General features: G+C 55.5%; 1 protein-coding gene across 1 annotated transcript in view; it reads left to right on the forward strand.

Moving 5' to 3' along the window:
- Positions 1 to 21,311, forward strand: part of KIAA1755 — a gene marked incomplete at both ends in the record, with an annotated part of 53,415 nt that overhangs the window by 27,161 nt on the left and 4,943 nt on the right. Inside the window, 11 exons of the mRNA XM_080716512.1 lie at positions 333 to 374; positions 2,166 to 2,363; positions 5,599 to 6,919; positions 7,434 to 7,631; positions 10,014 to 10,137; positions 11,313 to 11,406; positions 12,344 to 12,430; positions 14,194 to 14,310; positions 16,746 to 16,844; positions 17,545 to 17,693; positions 20,081 to 20,219. Of these exons, the coding sequence (XP_080572638.1) occupies positions 333 to 374; positions 2,166 to 2,363; positions 5,599 to 6,919; positions 7,434 to 7,631; positions 10,014 to 10,137; positions 11,313 to 11,406; positions 12,344 to 12,430; positions 14,194 to 14,310; positions 16,746 to 16,844; positions 17,545 to 17,693; positions 20,081 to 20,219 (2,568 nt within the window). The remainder of the gene's footprint in view (positions 1 to 332; positions 375 to 2,165; positions 2,364 to 5,598; positions 6,920 to 7,433; positions 7,632 to 10,013; positions 10,138 to 11,312; positions 11,407 to 12,343; positions 12,431 to 14,193; positions 14,311 to 16,745; positions 16,845 to 17,544; positions 17,694 to 20,080; positions 20,220 to 21,311) is intronic.

A 21,311-nucleotide genomic window follows, 5' to 3' on the forward strand; every position in this document is an offset into this window, starting at 1 on the left:
CAGCACCCAGAATGGCTTCCGGCAGCCTTTATTTTTAATTTAAGAGTTGAAAATATAACCCGTGGATTTGATTACTGTAGCTGATTGGAAACTTTCAGCCTTGTCCGACTTGCGCTGTGTAATAGATGGGAAAAAATGTGGTTCAGCAAGGGACGTTTCGTACACCCCGCCACAAAATTTACTGAGCATCTATTTTGTGCCCGGTCCTGTGGCGCGTCTAGAGGACCCAGAGGGGAAGAGGAGTCTGTATGTGCTGGGTTAATTTTCTGTTGCTGTTGTGAAAGATGTAGGTGCTTTGAACAGCACAGCTTCATTATGTCGACGCCCTGCAGATCCGGCATCTGCTGTGGGTGTTGCTGGGCGACGCTGGCGGTGTGAGCAGGCCGCATTCCTTCCTGGAGACTCCTGGGAGAATCCCTCGCTCCCTCTTCCAGTTCTGGTGCTGCCCACATGCAAGTTCAAGGACAGCACCATGGCGTCTCGCTGATGCCGCTCCTTTGCTGTTTCTTCTGCCTCTCTCCTGCACCCTCCTTTCGGTGGCACTGGGGATTGAACCCCGAGGTGCTCTACTTCTGAGCTAGACCCTCAGCCCTATTTTGAAACAGGGTCTCGTCAAGTTGCTGAGGCTAGCCTTGAACTTGCGATCCTCCTGCCTCAACCTCCCAAGTACTGGGATTATAGGTGTGCGCCATCACACCTGCCTTGCAGTGTGTGTGTGTGTGTGTGTGTGTGTGTGTGTGTGTGTGTGTGTGTGTACTGGGTATTGAACCCGGGGTATTCTACCACTGAGCCACATTCTAAAACTTTTTTATTTATCCAACCCTTTAAATAGGTGTATTATAATTATGCAGAGTACTGGACTCATTCCTACTATATGTGACGTATCCCTGCATGCATATAACACAACTTGACAGATCTCACCCTTCAGTACCAGCCTGTTCATGCCCCCGCCCCGTTCCTCTACTCTGCCAGGCTCCTTTATGTTTTCTTGAGGTCTCTCCCCCCAATTTTTCTCTCTAGCTTCCACATATAAGAAAACATACAACTCTCGACTTTCCGGGTCTGGTTTATTTCCTTTATCATGATGTTCTCCGGTTTTACCCATTTTCCTATAAAGGACATAATTTTTGTTCTTTGTTATGGCTGAATAACACTCCTTTTATTTTTAATTCTGAGATGAGAGTGTCACTAAGTTGCCTAGGCTGAACTCGAACTTGTGATCCTCCTGCCTCAGCCCCCCAAGTTCCTGGGACTCCAGGCTCGACCCACCGCACCCGGCTCCTCTCTCCTTCTGAACCCACTTGTAGACTCCGGGAGGATCTCTGTTTTCTGGGCAGCTGATTAGCAGCCCCAGTTCCACCTGCAGCCTTAATCCAGGGATCGGGATGTGGGCATCCTTGGGGAATGCCACACACCCCGCCTAGGGAGTCAGAGCTCTCTGTGGGGCCTTCTCTGACGGGCACCTCAGAGCCAGAAGAGGAGGCCCCTGACCTGCTGGGGTGGGAGCAGGTGCAAGGGCAGAGAAAGCCTCGCAGGAGGGGTGAGCGCTGACCTGAGTCTCGAAGGAACTGGCAGGGAGGAGGGAGTAGAGGAGGAGGAAGGCTGGGGAGGAAGGAATAGGGTGGGCAAAGATCTGGGGGTGAGGAGGGGGTCTCCTGCACTCCTGTGGGTTAGCACCAAGAGAGGTAAGACTAAGTAAGCCTAGAGGCCAGTAAGTCACTGCGGGCTGGATCCTGGGGACCCTGACACCTGGGGGTGGGTGCTTCCTGAAGGCCCTGAGAGCCATTGAGAAACGCCGAGCAGGGGGCTGATGTGTTTGAGAAAGGCCACCTGGGGTCGTCTGGGGTGGAGGAGCTGGCATCCAGAGCAGGGGTGCTTCCCTGGGGCAGGTGGTGGAGGCCCCACCCGGGCAGGGGAGGGGACAGGCGGCAGGCGGGGGTGATTTGTAAGGGACAGAGCTGAGCTGTTGGCCGGATGAGGAGATGGCAGTCTGATGGGATGGCGGGGCAGCCAGCGGGTAGGGGCAGGGGGAGAAGCAGGTTTGTGTGGATGTAAGCCGGGGGTAGGGGACAGGAGTGGCCTTAGCCGCTGGGAGCCTGGACGGTTCCTGGAAGCGCCACTAGCATTGTTAATGTTACTTTCGTCCTCTCCTTCTGTCCCCACAGGATGCCCCCTCCCTAGACACGGCCATCCAGCACGCCCTGGCGGGCCTCTACCCCCCCTTCGAGGCCACGGCACCCACCGTCCTGGGCCAGGTGTTCCGGCTCCTGGACTCCAACTTCCAGGGAGACGGGCTGAGCTTCCTCTTGAATTTCCTGATCCCCGCCAAGCGCCTGTGTGAGCAGGTGCGGGAGGCGGCCTGCGTAAGTAGGAGGGACGCGGGCCCTGGGGACACTCCTGGGCAGCGGCCAGCAGAGGAGCTGGGCTGGGGCGTGCCTCATTGTGCACAAGACCCTTCCTGTCTCTCATCTCCACTTGCTAGTATCATTCCTACAGGCTGGATGCTCTAAGATGACCTCCTGCCCTCCAGAGAAAACCAAACCCTCCTCCCATAGCTGTACACAGAAAAACCTCAAGGGGAGATTCTGATTGGCCAGGTCTGGGCCACGTGTCCATTGCTGGGTCAACCACTGTGGCCAGAGGAATGGGGCGCTGGAGTTGGCTGGGCTTAAATCATGTTGCCATCCCTGCACTCAGAGGATGAGATTGCTTTAAGAAAACGGTGGGCCTGGGCGTGGTAGTGGGCACCCAGGACTTGGGAAGCTGAGACAGGAGGATGGCAGGTTCGCAGCCCACTTCAGCTACTTAGTGAGGCCCTCCGCAACTTGGTGAGACCCTGTTTCAAAATAAAAGAATTAAAAATAGGGCTAGGGGTGTAGCTTAGAAGCAGAATGACCTTGGGTTCAGTCCCTAGTACCACAAATAAATAAATTAGTAAATAAATAATATATACATACAAAACAAACAAGGTAAGGGACGCAGCTAAAAGAAGGCTTTTGGGTTCAATTGTCAGTAACACACATACACACACACACACACACACACACACACACACACACACAGAAAAAGAGTGGGGAAATCCTCCAAGGAGATCAGCTCCTCCAGTGCCCACCACAAGCGTTGCCCACACCCCCATGGGTTTGCCAACAGCTCCCTGCACTGCTATTACTTAATGCCAGCCTCCGGCCATCCCAGCCTCACGGACCACAAAGAGGTTCTTGGGCCCCACCAGCCTTTCCTGAGTTGCTCGCTGCCCATCAGGGGCAGAGCCCTTGAGCAGCAAAGCCCAAGGGTGAGGACTGTGTGTATCATCTAGGAACCAGAGTAGAGATCATTGGAACTAGAAGGAAAGAGAGATTATCCATTCAATCTGACCAGCACGGTACTGGGCACATAGAAATCCTCGATGCACATCATGAATTGGCCTTCTGGGAGAACAGAGGGTCTCATGGGAGCGTCTGCAGCCAGCGCCACGCGTCCACACTGGGCATTTTCATGCAATTCTCCCCAGCCTTATTTCTCCTTCCCGACAAGCCACACAAACTGCTCTTTCCTTTATTTGGCTATTGAGACCACACTTGCGCTGCCCCCTTCCTTATTTCTCTCATTGCAAAGACCCAGCCTTTCTGCGCCTTTATTTTTAACTATAAGCAAATTGAATTTGACCATTGTCACAGGCAAGTTTCTGTCAGCTCAGAGCAGGAGGGAGAGATGTGGGATGCATAGGAGGGCCTCTGGGGCCAGGTACCCCGGCTTGAGTCAGATCCGTGTCGCCTCCCTGAGCCCCTGCGGGAAGGAGAACGGCCCGTGCCCTGAGTTACCGCGAGAGTCGTGAAGGACGGCACAGCTGGCATCTCTATGGTGCTTTGCTGTTTGCAGAATACGACTGTGCTATTTTGTCCTGTTTAACGAGAAGGTGAGAGAGAACATGCTGTGAACTGCAGAGGGCTGAGTGGAAGCGGTGGCATGGCTCCAGACTCGCCAAGGGTCACCGATAACAGTGTTCTCCAAGGGAGCCGGCATTGCTAGGAACTGGTTGGGGTGCAAATACTTTCAGATCTTGTGATGCCCTTAATTAATAACTCCAGGGCTCTCTCACATACATCCAAATTATGTAAACCATAAGACTCTCTCAAACCACAGGACTCAGACTCTTTCCAAAAGCCAGGTAGAGACTTGCCAGTCCAGCGGGGTGTTGTTTCTATTGTTACCACTTGGTGTCGCTGTTGGGCATGGGTTCTGCACAGCCCGGTGGAGAGGCTCAAGGTCAGGCCTGCTCTGGGATGACCGGTAGAACCCATCTATTCAGAAAGAATTTTTGGCACCTTCTCCCGTTGAAAAAAATATGTTTTGCCTCGCCTGTCATGTTCTTACTCACTAGTGAAAAATGAAATAAATAACAAACACATAATAGTGTCCAATCTCAGAATAATTTGGAGGTCAAGATGCAAAAGTGGAATGTCTTTCCAAATATCACCTGGTAAGTTAGTAATAGGCTCGGATTTCCTCACGCATTCAGCACTGTTACTTCTTCACTCTGTAACCGCTTTACTTAGCAGCTAGAGGGTGGCATAAAAGCAGCAAATGACTTTTGTTTGAACTGAAAATCTCCACAGTTTCTTAAAGGACAAGTTGTTGTCAGAAGAAGAGGGAAGGCCGGACATGCTGGCGCATGCATAAGGTCTCCGTACTTGGGAGACTGAGGCAGGAAGATCGCAAGTTTGAGATCAGCCTCAGCAATCTAGCGAGGCCCTTAGCATCTTAGGAAGATCTTGTTTTAAAATAAAAAATAAAATAGGGCTAGGGGTTTAGCTTGTAGGACGAATGTTCCCGTGTTCGAGTCCCAGAACTACAAAATAAGAAAAAGAGGGAATTAATATTTATGGAAATTTTACATATTTCATGCTAAGTATTCTATTGGCTCTCTTACCTATATGGTCGATCTCACCTAATCCTCATACCCAGCCCTAATACTGACATGTTTTATTATTCCCATTTGCAGATAGGGAAATCAAGACTCAGAGCAGCTAAGTAACTTGCACAAATGACTTAGAACCCTTTGGACCTCTGTCTCCCTGGCTTTAAAAAGGAGGGCTAAGGCGAAGGCTGGGGTGGGAGAAGTCTGGGCTGGATGGGGAGGAGAAGGAGGTGCAAGCCACAGAAGAAGATTGCCATGAGAAAGGCATTTTCTAAATAGAGCACTACAGTTGCACATGTCTATAATACCAGTGCTCTGGAGGCCAGGACCAGAGGATCATGAATTTGAGGCCAACCTCAGTGAAAAACAGGAAATAAAAAACAGGAATGGGGGTGCAGCTTGGAGATAGACTGCTCCTGGGCCCAATTCCCAGTACCAAATAAGTAAATAGAGCCTGGCTCACCACCTTCTCCTTCGGGCCAGCTGGCTAGAAAGTATTTTCAAGGCTAGGGCTTAGAAGAGAGAGAGGCGAGGGCGGCGCTTTGGGCTCCTGAGGTGAGGGCCCTTCTAGGCTGCCTCCCCTTTCCCAGGCTGAGCTGTCCAACATTCCATGTGGGAGGCGGAGGGAACAGATCCAGGCGGGTCCGACTCTGTGACAATGCGCCCCCTCCTCTCTGCAGGCCCCCTACCCGCACCGCCTCTTCCTGCACGCTGGCTGGCCGCTCTGTCTGCAGGACAAGGTGGTGGTGCACCTGGCCCCCCTCAACCCCCTCTTGCTGCGCCAGGGCGACTTCTACCTCCAGGTGGAGCCCGGGGAGGAGCAGTCTGCCTGCATGATGCTCAAACGTCTCTCCCTGGACCTCCGCACCGTGGACCACAAGCCTGTCCCTGCGTCCTCCTACCCTCTCCTCTTCACCCAGCAATGGCTGCAGGCCATCAACAGCGACTCCAAGGGAAGTCCCTTACACAGCTGCCTGGTGGCTTCAGAAAACGGGATTGCCCCCGTGCCTTGGAACAAAATCGCCAGCCCGGAGTTCGTGGATGAGGAACCTGCAGTGGGGGACAGCCCCTCCCCGGCCTGGGGCTCCCTGCAATTAGAGGCACTGGATTTGAGCGGCCCCCAAGAGTTGTGCCGGGCCAGTCCACCTGGAGGCCAGGTGCTCTTCACTTGGAGTTTGGTCAAGGGCAAGGATAGGACAGCTGGGGACAAGTACCCGGGCCTCATCAAGGTGGAGCGAGCCAGGCCTGGGGAGGTGGCCTTCGGGATGGACAACGTGGGCGGCCAGGGCTTGGAGGGGGACTATGTGGCCCTTCTAGATGTTTCCCAAAGGAGCAGAGGAGGGCCGGGCAGGGAGGCAGAGCCATCCAGTGGCTGGACCTTTGGGACACTAGAGAAACTCTCTACGGAAATCCCTCTGTCTGAAGGAAAATCACCTCGCTCAGGACCAAGTGGGGCACCTTGCTTGGAAAAATGGACTCATGGGAGGCCAGCAGCTTCAGAGGAAGAGCTCCGTGCTTTGAGCCCGAGGAGAAAGAATCAGCCCAAAGCGCCTGGCCCTGCCTCGGGCCTTCCTCAACCCCCCTACCTTAATGTCCCCAAGGAGCCACCATTGGGCGCCTCTGGCCTCGGGGCAGGTGTCTCAGAAGAGGTAGCTGTCTCTGGGATGCAGGGAAGCCCAGAGACCACGGTCCAGCCCAGGCGTGGGCCAAGACAAACGTCCTCTCCCAGCCCAGCCCCAGCGTCCCCTGAGGTCCCAGGTTCTGAAACAAAGATGGAGAAGACCCAGCGGGAAACTAGGAGACGTCCTCAGCCCGTGGCCTGCGCTAGTCAAAATACTGCCTCCTCCTCCAGGCCCCCCACTCCGGGGCTCAAGTTCCCCTTTTTGAAAGGGCAGAGGCAGTGCCCGGTGCCACCGGAGAAAGCGCTGCACGAAGGGCCTTGGAAAGCCCTGCGCTCCTTCTATTCCCCTAAGCCCAACCCGGACACCCCTGCCGGGACAGGTAAGGTGCCCGCTGGCTCAGCTCCATGGGGGTGTCGTTTGGATGAGGGGAGCACACGGTGGTTCTGGCTGTGAGGTTGCAGATGTTTAGCACACGGTGCAGCCGGCTGAGAGGCTGGAGCCTTGTGGGTCTGGAGTTGAGCCAGGCTCTGAGCCTGCGTGTGACCTGGGCCACAGCTTAACCTCTCTGAGCCCAGGTGTCCCTCTCTGCGCAGGGGCATCTCACGTCACAGAGTTGTACTATTTTTTTTTCTTGTTTGTGGCACTGGGGATTGAACCCAGGGCTTCAGACATGCTAGGCAAGTCTCTGCCAGCGAGCTGTAGCCCAGCCTCACAGAGAGGCTCTGATGGTTCAGAGAGATACTGGGGGAAAGCGGTTCACTCAGTGCCTGGCACGCAGCAGATAAACAGCGGTGGTATTATTCATCGAGGGCTGGGGGTAGAGACAAAACATTTTCCCCTCCGAAAGTTCATCTTCTGCTTAACATCCTTTTCTTTGTTACCGCTCCCCCCAGATGGAAAGGCTCAGACCAAAACATCTGGTCCTGCCGCTGACTCAGGCCCGCTGGCTGGGGAAAAGACTGGCTTCCCCGAAGCTGCTGCAGACCCCACAGGAAGAAGCCCAGGCCCGCAGGAGGGGCCCCCGCAGCCTGCAGCCAGGAGCGGTGCGCTGGGCAGCGAGCTTTTCCACTCGGGGATCGCGTGCCTGCCAGGTCCTGGGGGACTAGCGGGGAGGTAGCAGTGGAGGGGAGGGAGCTGCAGGTCCCAGAGCATGTGCGGACCCCGGGCCTCGGTTTCCTCATCTTTCCAATGAGGGATCTGGATTAGATGAAGGCAATTTCTAGGTATCCATCTGTTCATCTGCCTGTCCATCTTCCATCTATCCACCCATCCATTCAAATCTCAGTGAGGGAGCTAAGGTGAATGGTGGGTTACCTAGATGCAGAGCCCGAGACATGGATTATCAGGAAAGTAATTTATCGGAGGAGGGCTTCCAGTAGGAGGGAGGGAGGGCAGGGGAAGGAAGGAGCTGGAACCACACCTCCCGGCCGCTCCAACTTCAGCCTCTTCATGCTGCCCTGGCAGTCATTAACTGCAGGCTGATCCTGGGTCTGTCAGTCGTCAACCACAGGCTGATCCTGGGTCTGTCGGTCAATAGCTGCAGGCTGATCCTGGGTCTGTCAGTCATCAACTACAGGCTGAGCCAGAGTCTGTCAGTCTCAACCACAGGCTGATCCTGGGTCTGTCAGTCAATAGCTGCAGGCTGATCCTGGGTCTGTCAGTCATTAACTACAGGCTGAGCCAGGGTCTGTCAGTCATTAACTACAGGCTGAGCCAGGGTCTGTCAGTCGTCAACCACAGGCTGATCCTGGGTCTGTCAGTCAATAGCTGCAGGCTGATCCTGGGTCTGTCAGTCATCAACTACAGGCTGAGCCAGAGTCTGTCAGTCGTCAACCACAGGCTGATCCTGGGTCTGTCAGTCATCAACTACAGGCTGAGCCAGGGTCTGTCAGTCATTAACTACAGGCTGATCCTGTGTCTGTCAGTCATCAACTGCAGACTGATCCTGGATCTATCAGTCGTCAACCTCAGGCTGATCCTGGGTCTGTCAGTCATCAATCACAGGCTGAGCCAGGGTCTGTCAGTCGTCAACCACAGGCTGATCCTGGGTCTGTCAGTCAATAGCTGCAGGCTGATCCTGGGGTAGGGATGTGGGGTAAATCCGTGGTCCTGTCCAGCCCAGGGCAAGTTTTCAGAGAAAGGAGCATGTGTGGGTGACTTGCTGCCAAGGCCTCCAGCCTCTGGGGCGAGTTCTTTGCCTACAGAGCTCCCACAGCCCCTGGACCTCCTCGCATCAGAATTCTCTTCACGCTGGGTGGGAATACCCTGTTCTCTCCAGCACTGGAGCATGGGTTTCTTTGAGGGCAGAGAGCACATGGACTTGCTCCCTTGCTCAGCCCAGGGCTCAGTAAATATTTGGCTAAACAGTAAGTGAGAATGATAACACCTTTAGGAAGGATGCTGTGGGCGCCACCCACGCGTTCTGTAGGCAAAGAACTCGCCCCAGAGGCTGGAGGCCTTGGCAGCAAGTCACCCACACGTGCTCCTTTTTTGGCCTTTAATATTTTTATATGCTTTGTATTCTATTTAAGAACGCAGCCGGGCCCAGTGGTGTACACCTGTAATCCCCATACTTGGGAGGCTGAGACAGGATTGCTGGCTTAAGACCAGCCTCAGCAAATCTAAGCTAGGTCTTATGCCACTTAGCGAGACCCTGTTTCAAGATAAAAAGGGGCTAAGGGTGAAGCTCAGAGGTAGAGTGCCCTGGGTTCAATCAGTGCCCTTGCTAGAACCCTCCGTTACTCAACGTGTGGCCCAGGGACCCACTGCACGGGCATCACCTGAACCTTGAGGCCGCGTAGAATCCAGTCTGCTGAATTGGAGGGAGTCGCCATTCTAGCCAGATCCTGGGGTGCCTGGGAGGCGGAGGCAGGGCTCTGACGGACCCAGAGGGCAGCCTGTGCAGAGCGCAGGGGCGGGGGTGGAGCACTTGGCAGCGGACTCCCACGGGGGCCTGACGTTTGCAGTGCAAACCCGGTGGGACTGGGTTTCTACAGAGGGAGTCGGGCGTCTTCCTGGAGGTGGGTGTCTTGGGGCTTTGAGAGCTGAGGGGATTTCAGTGGTGGAGGCAGGAGGGAAGGGGGCGCTTGCCAGAAGGAGCAGAGTGGACGGAGATGGGAGACGAAGGGGCGGCTGCATGAGGGCAGCGATGGAGGAGCCGTTCTGGCTGGGCCCCAGGAGACCAGGGGAGACCGAGTGTATCAGCCTGTGCAGGCTGCTGTAACACCGCAGCACAGAGCCGGCATGAGGCGCACAGCCCCATGGAACCCTGGACAGGAAGCAGCTTGTGGAGGTCTGCAGGATGGCTAGTGAGCAGGTGACAGGCACTCGGGATGAGCTCAGAGCTCACAGAAGGAGAAGAGAAAGGGCGTTTCCAGCAGAGGGGTGGGCATGGTAAAGGCCTGGAGGCCACAGAGGAGGCTCCCACAGACAAGGTCCTACCAAAGTTCTCCTTGCTCTTCTCTCTCCTCCAGGCAGTAGAGACAGGGCAGGGCGGCCCCTGCTGCTGGTGTCCACCGCCAAGGCGTCCTGGGAGGTGGCGTGGTGCACGGCCTCGGAGGTCGCCAAGCTGTTTTCCTACCTGTGCAGCATCCCCAGGTGAGGGGCGGGCCCCTGAGCACGCCACCCCCACCTCGACCCTCTGGGCCCGAGCCCTGGACCGGGCACGGAGAGGAGAGGCACCCAGTGCTGACTGCAGAGCCTGGTGGAGCCAGATGTGGGGCTGGGGGGGAGGCGGGACGGGCCCAGGCCCTGCAGCGGGCACTCGTGGGCTGCAGGGAGAAGGCGGGGCTGCAGGAATCAAGTCATGGACACCCAGCTTTCAAGAGCCGCAGGAAGCAGATGTCGTAGGTCAGTGGTTCTCAAACTTGAACCTGCGAATCAAGGCTTCCCTGCCGAGGTGATATTTAAACTGGCACCTGACTTATAAATATTTGTTGAATAAATGAAAAGGTGAATGAATGAATGATTGAGTGGCCGAGTAAGAACTAAAGAAGGAACCTGAGTGAAAGGCGATGGCCCAGGCTGATCCCCTCCCTCCCCCGCGGCCCTCACACAGTGCTGGATGGACCGGCTGGCCCTTTTCTTGGAGCCTCAGCCCCCAGCCTTGGAGGCCTCCGGAGTGGCATTGCTCGGGGCTGTGGTTGCTGACCCCAGAGCTACCCTAGGGTTCAGGACCAGGTAGGGGCGGGGGGCCCAGGGAACCTTCTTCAGGCATCGTGCCCCGCGGGAGCCATCGCCGCCCCTGCTGGACACTGAGACGTGGCTTCCTCATGCTGGGTGGAGTGGCCCTTCTGGAGGGGGAGACGGGGTGCTCTCTTCTGTGCTCTTTGCTAGAACTTTAAAGGAAAGAATGTCTTTCTCAGAAGCCCTGAGCACACTTCCTCTCTCTCATTGGGCAGAAATGTATAGTGTGACCTATTTCTAGCCCAGTTATTGGGTCACTAGTGTGCCCTCCACCAATCAGAAACCAGCCCCGGGGTGTTGGAGGGAGATGCATTGTTTTTAAGCAAAAGGGGGTTCTCTCCACACAGAAGGGGCAGTTGAAGGAGGGTGACTCCAGGATGTGGGGGATATAAAAGAGTGTGATGCAAAATGTTGAGGTGATCAGTGCCTGCGGAGAAGGCAGTGGGCATCTCCCCAGAGGAACCACGGGGGGCTTCCTGGAGGGGGCGCTTGCTCCTACAGAGGGAGGCTTCGCACCTTCTACTAGGGCCTTCCGCCAGGGGAGCCCAGGCTCTCCAGCAAGCCTTCAGGCCTGGTTCCCACCACAGGTCTGAAGATAAAGCCAAGGGGCTGGCGGTCGTGGTCGATGCCCGGAAACAGCCCCCACGGCCTGAGCTAGTCGGCGCCCTGCGGGCCACCCAGGTGAGCGGTGTGGGAACTGCTCCAGTCCCGAGTGTCTAGGGAGTCGCCAGGGACGCCCGGGCTTCAGAGTGGGAGAGTTCATGGCAACTAACAGAGACTCAGCACAACAGGCTTAAAGACAGCAGGACTTCCCTGGCTCGTGTACTGGACAGTCTAGGAGTCGAGTCCAGCTGCAAGTGTGGCTTGAAACAAAGGCTCCAGAATTGTCACCAGACTGTCCCCCCTCTTGGCTTCTGGCCCTGGGAGGAGAGTCTTCTCTCCTCCAGACTCGATGCCCTGATGGCTCCCAGCAGCTGTCAGTTCACACAGTCTTTTATTTACATCCAGTAGGAAAGAGTGAGAGATTATTTTCCCAGAGGTCCTCCAAAAAAGTTCTTGGTGTCTCATGAATCCTGATTGGTTCAGACATTTAGCCATCAACCAATCCCTGTTGCCAGGGGAATGCAACACTTTGATTGGCTCTGACTTGAATTCATAAACCCAGTGAGGAGAAGGAGGAGGAGGAGGAGGAGGAGGAGGAGGAGGAGGAGGAGGAGGAGGAGGAGAACAAGGAGGGGGAAGAGGAGGAGGAGGACGAGGAGGAAGAGGAGGAAAGAGATTCCCAACCAGCCAGTGGTATGGGCAACTGGGTAGATGGAAGCTTTGTGAATGCTTACCTGATGGTCTGACCACCTTTCTTTATAGATGGGGAAAGTGAGGCTCAGGGGGTGGGGCATCTAGAAGGTTTGTAGGTGGCTTGGACCTGCTTGCTCTCTTGACTTCTCGTGGTTCACCCTCTAAACATACCACATATTTTACTCTGAGACTGCCCAGCCATGCAGGACTCCATCCCTGTGGCCCATTGGCCTGCATCTTAGGGGGAAGGAGGAGGCCATAGAGGGGTGGGAGGCCCAGTTAAGCCTGGGCAGAGCAGTTCTGAAGTGCTTCTCTGCGACAGGCCCTGGACCCAGCCTCCATCCACACGCTGCTCTTTCTAGGGGAGAAGGAGGACGCGCTACACCTGGAGGCCTTACCTGATGTCCAGGTGAACGGGGGCAGCTGGGGCAGTTGAGGGGGACAATTCTTGGGCAAGCTGCATGGGACTGGAGGGGAGGAAGGACTGCAGAATTCATAAGCTAGAAGAGGCCTTGAAACAATCTAGGGTAAGGCAAGAAATTTGAAGCCAGGTGCTGCACCTGTTTCTCTAGTCCTGCCTCTGTGGTGGGCATTACCAAATCACCTGCTGCATGATCCCTCCCTGGTGATCCCAGCAACTCACAGCGGACACTGCCACGTGACTGGGAGTTGCATGTGGTACAAAACCTACGTGGACCGTTTCATCTTGCTACCTTCCCCTTCTTTTCAGATGGGTTAAGTCCAGGTATCAGGCCACCCAGGCAGCCAGCCAGACAGACAGCCAGAGCTGGTGTCTCCTAACTCGGCCCAGGGCCTCACCCCCACTGCCTGCTCTGTCTGTGTTTCTCTCCCTAATTCATGTAGACGTGGTTGATTTGGGACTTTGCAGGGAAGAGCCCCACAGCTCCCTTCATTTATTATTTATTTATTTTGCGGTACTGGGGGTGGAATCCAGGAGCATTCTACCTCCGAGCTATACCCCCGACCCTATTTTTTACTCTTTATTTTTGAAACAGGGTCTCACTGAGTTGCAAGGGACCTCGCTAAGTAGCTGAGGCTGTCTGCGAACCGCGATCCTCCCGTCTCAGCCTCCTGAATACTGGGTTTACATTTAATGAATGCTGTGTGTTATAAGGTTGAACGTGGGCACCCAGCCTCCGCCCCGCTTTGGGAAGTGGCTCAGAGAGTCTCTTTCTTTCTCCTGGCTGGCGGCAGCGCAGCGTGGGCAGAACTGTGCTTCCCAAGCCTTCCTGTGCCTAGATTACCCGAATCACTTGCCTAGATGCTGCTGTTAGAGCCGAGGGTCCGCCTGCCCTGTTGGAAGTGGACAGGGCCAGAGCAGGGACCCGGGCAGGAAGAGTCTGCTTGGGGTCTGGTCTAAGTATAGATTCTGATTATGTAGTTCTGGACATGGCTGGGGACTCTGCATTTCTAATGCGCCGAGGCCATGCTGGTGTTGCTCACCCATGAACCATACGTCAAGTATCAGGGTAACAGATGGGTCTCAAATTCCTCAGGATCCATCCCATCCCAAGCCTTGGTATCTGGAGTTGTTCCCAGGATAAACCTGAAACTTCACTACCTGGGGGAGCAGTAGCCCAGTCCTTTTTCTGAGTATTCGGGGACTCTGTAGGATTTGACAGCCTTTCTCTTCAGCCCGAAGTAGGAGGTGGGTCACGAGAGAGCAGTGCCCAGATCACAGAGAAGCTCCTTCGTGGAGCCAGGTGCGAGCTGTTTGTGTGATTGCCTGTAGCGTCATGTTGAGGAAGAGCCAAGCTCAGAAGGAACAACGCTGCACTCGATTAATGATGCCTGCCTGGGCACAGGCTGAGAGCGGCAGTAGGAGGGGCTGCACTCGATTAATGATGCCTGCCTGGGCATAGGCTGGGAGCGGCAGTAGGAGGGGCTGCACTCGATTAATGATGCCTGCCTGGGCACAGGCTGGGAGCAGCAGTACGCGGACTGCTTATTTGCCATTTCTTAACCAGGATCTGGTTCAGAGCTGTGATTCGTCAGAGCTTCCAGAGAAGACTGGTTGCCCAGAAAGCAACGCTAAACCTTCCCTATGGAAGATGGGCCAGTGAAAGGACAGGCACCCGAGCAGTCCCTTCTCAAATGTCTGTCCCCACACAGAGTCCTCTGCTCCTCCTGACTCCTCTCTTTTGTCTGCAGGTGGAGGTGCTGACCTCCTTGAAGGCCCTCAGCCACCACGTGGACCCCAGCCAGCTGCCCGCAGCCCTGGAAGGGCCCTTCCCCTACTGCCACAGCGAGTGGGTGCAATTCTTCCAGGTGTCTGCCTGCACAGCCTTAAGCCCTGGGCCCTCCCTCCTCCTATTTCTCCCTCCACCACCCTCCCCATGGAGCAACCAACCCTGTCAGGTTCAGAAACAGACAGTCATTCAGCATGCGGTTACAATGCAGATGCAGAGAGGACTGAGTAAGACCTAGATTGCCTGGGGTTCTGCCCGGCTCTGCTGTGCAGTCTTGGGTAAGCTACTTGCATTCTCTGAGCCTTGATTCTTCATCAACAAAATGGGAGGGTACTAGTAATACTCTGCCTGGGTCTTGTTGTGAAGATTGAATGAATGTGGGTGAAGACTTAGAAGAGTGTCTGGCGCGTCCTAAGAGCTATGTCTGTGTGGAGTGAAAATAAATGTACAGGCATCTGCTCTGGGGATGTGCACAACTCCAGGAGCTCCGGGTCTGCCAGGGGAGGCAGCCGTGCTCCCTACTGGAAGAGTAAATGACCAGGCCAGGCTCCTTCCCCGCATGATCGCGATCCCTCCCCACCACAGCCCTTCCGGGGGCCATCTCATGCACAGTTTAACCTCTGAGAGCACACAGGTTGGGCTGACTTTCTCAGTAGCTCTCGGGATCATCAGCTTAAACTGCGGAAGCTGCTGCCCGGAACGTGGGCCGGGCGCTCTGCAGCCAGGCGTGCTCTCCCGTGGGCCACCCGCACTCCAGGCTGGGTAACTCTCCTTTGCTGGGGCTGCCTTGTTTACTGGGGTATGTTTGGCACCATCCTCGGCCTCTCCCCACAATTTATGACAGTCAAAAAACATCTGTACACGCTGCGTAATGTCCACTGGGGGACAAAGTCACCCCTTCTCCCCACTGAGAACTCCCGTCTCTACTAACAGGCTGTTAGTAGAGACGGTGATTCTTTGCTTTTTTTTTCTGGTTGCCCAGAAAGCAATGCTGGTTCATTTGCTTTTGTCTAGGCAATCCTCTCTTAATTGTGTGGTGCCAGCCCTGGTGGTGCACACCTGTAATCATAGTACTTGGGTGGTTGAGACAGGAGGATGGCAGGTTTGAGGCCAGCCTCAGCAACTTAGCGAGGCCCTCCATAATGCAGTGAGACCCTGTTTCAACATAAAAAGTAAAATTGGGCTAGCTCAGAGGTAGAATGCCTTCCAGTACCAAGTGTCTGGTTTCAGGTAGGTAGTAAGTCGGCCCTCCATGTCTGTGGCTCTGCACCCCTGCATTCAACCAATTGTAGATGCAACCCACCATGGGCTGGAAATATATTTTTTTTTAATTGTGCATGTAAGCCGGGCGTGGTGGCGCACGCTTGTAATCCCCGCGCTTGGGAGGCAGAGACAGGAGGATCATGCAGGTTCGAAGCCAGCCGCGCGCGCTGGCTTAGGAGACCCTGATTCCAAATAAAAATGTAAAAATAGGTCTGGGGGTGTAGCCCGGAGGTAGAAGGGCTTCCAGGAACCCCAGTACCACCAAAAAAAAAAAAAATTGTGCATGTACTGAACATGTACACACAGTTTTTTGTCATTATTCCCTAAACAGTACACTCTAACCACTATTTACATTGTATTAGTATGAGGAATCTGAAGATGATTTAAGTATTTAGAGGGATGTGCAGAGATTAATGCAAATACAAAATCATTTTGTATAAAGCAATTTACACTGAGCACCGGTGGAGCTTGGGATTCGTGGGGTTCCTAGAACCTGTCCCCGCGGGTGCCAAGGGATGACTGGACTATATTCAAATTTCACACAGTGTACACTGAGAAGTCTCCTTTCCTCGTTCTTCCTGGACACCCAGTTCCCTTCTCCAGAAACCTCCAATTAGTCCAGTGACATTTGAACTACACGTTAGCATTTAAACCTTCCCGTTAAGCGAACTCTTCTCACCTGGAGACCCAGAATATAAAATTGATGGTGGTGACGTCCAGTGGCCGTTGGGCTCTGTTCTAAGTGCCAGGCACAAACCAATCTGTGGAATCCTCATACCACCCTTTAAGGCGGGAACCACTGTGATTCTTATTTCATGGAGGAGGAAGCAAAGGCCCAGAGAGGTTAAGTAACTTGCCCAAGGTCTCACAGCTAGGAGCTGGGACAGAGTAGGACCAAGCCAAGGATGTCCGCTGACCCCGCCTCACGTGCCTTCTCTCCTCCTCCCCCAAGGGATCCCCACTCTGGGCGTGGCTCACACCTGTCATTTCTCCCACCACCCCTACACCAGTGCTTCCCAAGCTGTGGTCCCCAGACCAGCAGATCAGCATCCCCTGGGAACTTGCTAGAAGTGTGTCCTGCCCTACCCGGGGGAACCGACTAAGGGGCAGGACTCAGAAGCCTGTTTTTACCAGCTTTCTAGATAATTCTGATGCATCTAAAGTTTTGGAGCCACGGCTGCTGCCTCCCCTGTGTCTGGGGGCCGGGCTCGGGCCCGGGCTGACAGCCTGACCTGGTCCTCTGTCCTGCAGAAGTTGGACCCCTTCCTCGCTGACCTTGGCCAGGCGTCCACCCTGCTGCAAGCTGCCATCCAGGAGTTCCAGAAGGCTGACCCCCCTGGGGACGTACAGGTGAGCCCGGAGCAGGTGGTGGGAAGCCACGGCACAGCCCAGACTCTAGGGACTCGAGGCCTGGTGGGGCAAGCCAAGTGGGCAGGAGCCCTGCTTCCCTCTCTGTCACTTGACTGACATTGACTGGGCATTTAAGCTGAAGTCTGAGGTTCAAAGAGAGTCTGCCTTTGAGGGGGACCGTGCTCCGGGCAGAGGCGAACGTGTGCAAAGGCCCTGCGGCGGTGTGCAGGGTCAGCCGAGGCCGACATGGGCAGCTTAGTAGGAGGGAGGGAGAAGTGCTGGAGGGTCTCCTGGATCCAGTGGGGGCCGGATTAAGGAGTTAGACCGGGATCCCACCAACGGGAAGCATGCTGGGAAGCTTCTGGAGAGTTCTAGGCAGGGGCTTGAGACATGGTCAGGTTTGTCCTTTGCATTCCCTTCAGCTGTTACATGGAGAACAGACTGTAGGGGCACCAGAGAGCAGCAAAAAGGCAGGAATAAGTGTCCTAGCCAGAGCTGGTGGAACTTGGGCCATTGCGGTTGCCATGGTGATGAGAGGGGGAGTGGCTTGAGGAGATGTGTTAGAGACCACAGGATAGACTTCCTGGAGAAACCTGAATGCCAGACTGGGGGAGTCGGGCTTGATGTGGGTGTGGGGAGCCTTGTAAATTGTAGATGGAGAGTGGGGACTGGGTCTCAGGGCACCTCTCCATGCGGGCAGGAAGCCACCAAGTGCCTGAGCAAGTCCAAGGAGCTGATGAAGGCCGTGCTGAGGGACCCGGGGCTGCTGGGCCTCCAACGGGAAGGTGGAGCCACCCTGGCCAGGCTTCGGCATGAGGCCAGCAGATTGGACTTCAACCCTGACGTCAGGTACAGACACCTGGGCCTGCCCTCCTCCACCCCGCCTGCCCCCAGCCTGAAAGCGCAGAGGTAGGGTCAAGCCGTTAAGGGGACACAAAGGACGAGTCCATGGAGGCCCAGGGTTAGGCCTTCCCAGGCCCATGTGTTGGGTGAGGCCTTGACCTGGGCCGTGGCCAGCTCCCGAGCCCTTCTTCTTCCCCGGCCATTTCACTTATTCCTGGCAAGCACCCCGTGAGGCCCACATCATCGTCATTTGGTGGGTGGAAACTTAGGTTCAGTGAAATGAATTCGCAGCTAGGCGACGGCCCTTTGGAGATCTGAAGCCGGACATCTAAGCGTCCAGCGCCCGCCCGGCCCTCCTTCCCGGCCAGCTGCTCGGCCCAGCGGAAGGACCTCACGTCTCAGAGCCATAGAGTAAATGATGAGCATCCCTGGCAAGTTCCAGGGGTCTTCAGTCCCGGGGGCGGGGAAGGTCAGTACAGGACAGGTGGGGCCTCTAATCTAAAAATAAGAAACCCAAAATGCAACAAAATCTAAAACACTGGGAACACAGGCAGACAGGTCCACCCTATGAGACTTGGTTTCATGCACAGACTTATTTAAGATAATGTATAAAACTATCTTCAGGCTATGTATAAAAGGTGTGTGTCAAACACAAACGAATGTCATGCTTGGCTTTGGGTCTCATCCCCAAGATATTTCATAATGCATTTGCAAATATTCCACGAGCCAAAATACTTTCGGTCCCACAAGAAGGGATACACTCAGTCTGCAATTAAATTGGTCAGTAACTGGAAATATTTTCTCAGGACACAGCTACTTATATTCTGGAGTCAAGTGCAAAGTTTGTGCAAGTGTAACAATTGTTTATTGAGCCAGCGCCTACATAGCATTTAGTGTGTGTGCAGTGTTGTTTTAAGGGATTACAAATATTAATTTATTTAATCCCCACTACTGTGGAAGATCCCAGTCTTATCCTTACGTTACAGTGGAGGGGCCTGAGGCTCCAGCTGAGTGCCTAGGCCAGGGCCACACAGCTAGGATGTGGTGGGGCCGGGACTTGGCTCCGAGATCTCACCGCCTGAGCTGCACCTCTGGCCTGGAAGGGGGGGCTCAGTTCTTGGAAACGACGTGAGTGCTGGCTGCGGTGGGGTCTGGCGCCAGCTGTGGGGTCACCTCCCTGCCCCCACAATGCCCCGTGGACTGACACTGTCTCTCCCAGCATGCCCGGGCCTCACCTGCCGGGCGGGCCCCTCCTGTCCACCTGGGTCTCTCCAGGCCCTGGGCTGCCAGCAGCTCCACCAGGGGGCGCTGTGGGCCCGCGCGAGCGCTGCGTGGGTTTGTTCTGTGCTGGGTCTCAGCAGCCCTCTCCCGCCGGGCTCCCTGCAGTTCGTCCTCCAGCTCCCAGGCTGGCTTGTCAGTTCCCTTCAGGCACCCTGGGCCCTCATCCTTGCCTGGGCAGGATGGAGACTGTGGGAGCTGCGGTCAGATGCTGACGCCCAGGCAGAGCGAGGCTCTCTCCTGGGAAGTGGGTTTTTTTCCATCTCCTCCTTTTCTTTCTCCTGGAGACAGACCTGCCAGGGCACAGGAGGGTGGGGTGAGATTTGCATCCAAGAACGGCCAGGCCTGAAATCCCACACACATCCCTCCCTTTAGGTCTGTGGCTTTGGCCATTAAAAAAAAAAAAAAAAATCCCATGCAGAAAGCGCCCTGGCGGGCTTCCAGTTCAGACGGCCAGGAGAGCACCGCCCTCGCAGGACCTGTTCTCCCACCTGTGAGGTGGAAGCGGGGTGCAGGGGGCGTTGGAGCTACGTACCTCATTGCAGCGGGAGCCCTGGGTGCTGGTACTGTGGATTTGCACGCACGAGGGTGGTTCTCTCTCCTGCTCCCCCTGAACCTCCCAAGCTTTAGAAAGCACTGTGCCCAGCCTCACCCAGAGACTGACCTCGCTGGCCTGCTGTACAATGTTGGCCTTGAGGTTCAAGAAGCTTCCAGAGCAGGCAGACCCTGGCGCTAGCCAGGGTGGAGAACTCAGGCATCAGACCGTTAAGTCCTCGCCCCCGCTCTGAAAAGTGGACTCGGTTATTAGTCCCAGTCTGTGGACAGACACAGCAGTGCCGAGAGGTGCAGGGACGTGCCCAGGGTCCCATCCCAGGAGTCCACGACTTGAACCCATCTGTCTAGCTGGCTCCGTGTCCTCAGGGGAGTGGGGATGGTCATTTCACCTTCTGCTATGTCCTCTGGTCTTGCCTTTTCTGTGGAAGCCAATACTGAGGCCCAGAGAGACGCAGGGACCGGCCAGGCCACACAAGCCGCGGCCGGAGCCCGGGGCCCGTGCCGGGCAGGACACAGGCCGGGAGGGGCGCCCGGGCCTCTCACCGTCCTCTGCCTCCCAGGAGCCACCTGGCTGAGGCCGCCACCTTGTACAGCCTCGTGGACGAGCAGCTTCACGTCCTGGTCACCACCTCCAACCACCTCCTGGAGAAGCTGGAGCTCCGCGTCCGCCTGGGCCACCTGGAAGCCGCCATCCTGCAGGTGAGAGGCGAGGCTGGCGGGAGGACATGGGGCTCCGCCCCCCACGAATGGCCTCCCGGGGCCAGCCCAGCCAGGCGCTTTGCTCTGTATAAGAACACCTGGCCGGTAGCCCTCTGAGGGCCGGGCAGGCACCCCTGGGGCCAGGCGCAGGCATGGAACTCAGTAAGCGCTTAGTGGGTAAAAACTTAACCCATGAGCTGCACTTATGGAGTGCCAACTGTGTACTGGGCTTTGCAGGGACAAGGCAAAATTATATACATTTTTTTTCTTTTGGGGTATTGGGGATTGAGCCCAGGGGCTCTACCTCCAAGCTACACCCCAGCTTTTCAGCTTTTGTAATTTTTATTTTGACACAGGGCCTTACTTTGTTGCTGAGGCTGGCCTCAAACCTATGATCCTCCAGTTTCAGCCTCCCAAGTACTGGGATTACGGGCATGGGCCACCAACTCTAGCTCCTCCCGGAGGCTAATATGTGCTTTTTGGGACAACCCAACAGGAGAAGGAAGCTCCCACTCACGGGGCTGAGGGCCTTGTCATGCCCTCTGTGCCTCGCTGACGCTCCACAGGTTTCTATTTTGCTATTTAGAAACTGCGGCCAGGAAGGAAAAGTGTTTTTCTCCATCCACACAGCGTACCGGCAGCCTGTCCGCCTTCCTCTGCAGTGGGCAGCCGCTCCTCCGGCACCGTTTGCGTGCCCTTAAGGATGAGGAGCTCAGCACCCTGAGGCTATCCCCCCCTTTTTTGGTAATGGAGTTTGAACCCGAGGTATATCTACCTCTTAGCTATACCCCAGCCCTATCTTATATTTTATTTTGAAACAGGGTCTCACTAAGTTGCTGAGGGGCTTTGATAAATTGCTGAGGCTGACCTCAAACCTGAGATCCTCCTGTCTCAGCCCCTCCCAAGTACTGGGATTACAGGCGTGTATCCCCATGCATGGCTGAGGCCGCCTCTTTTATGGCTGGGTGGCAGTGAGTGGTTAGACTAGGCTGAGACTTGCAGCCCTCTGACTTCTGCCCCACAGCCATGTGCACAGAGGGCCTACTATGTGCAGGGTGCTGGCCTGGCCAGATTCCTGCTGGGGTCCTGCTC

Source organism: Muscardinus avellanarius, assembly GCF_963383645.1.
Source record: "Muscardinus avellanarius genome assembly, chromosome: 19".
NCBI lineage: Eukaryota > Metazoa > Chordata > Mammalia > Rodentia > Gliridae > Muscardinus > Muscardinus avellanarius.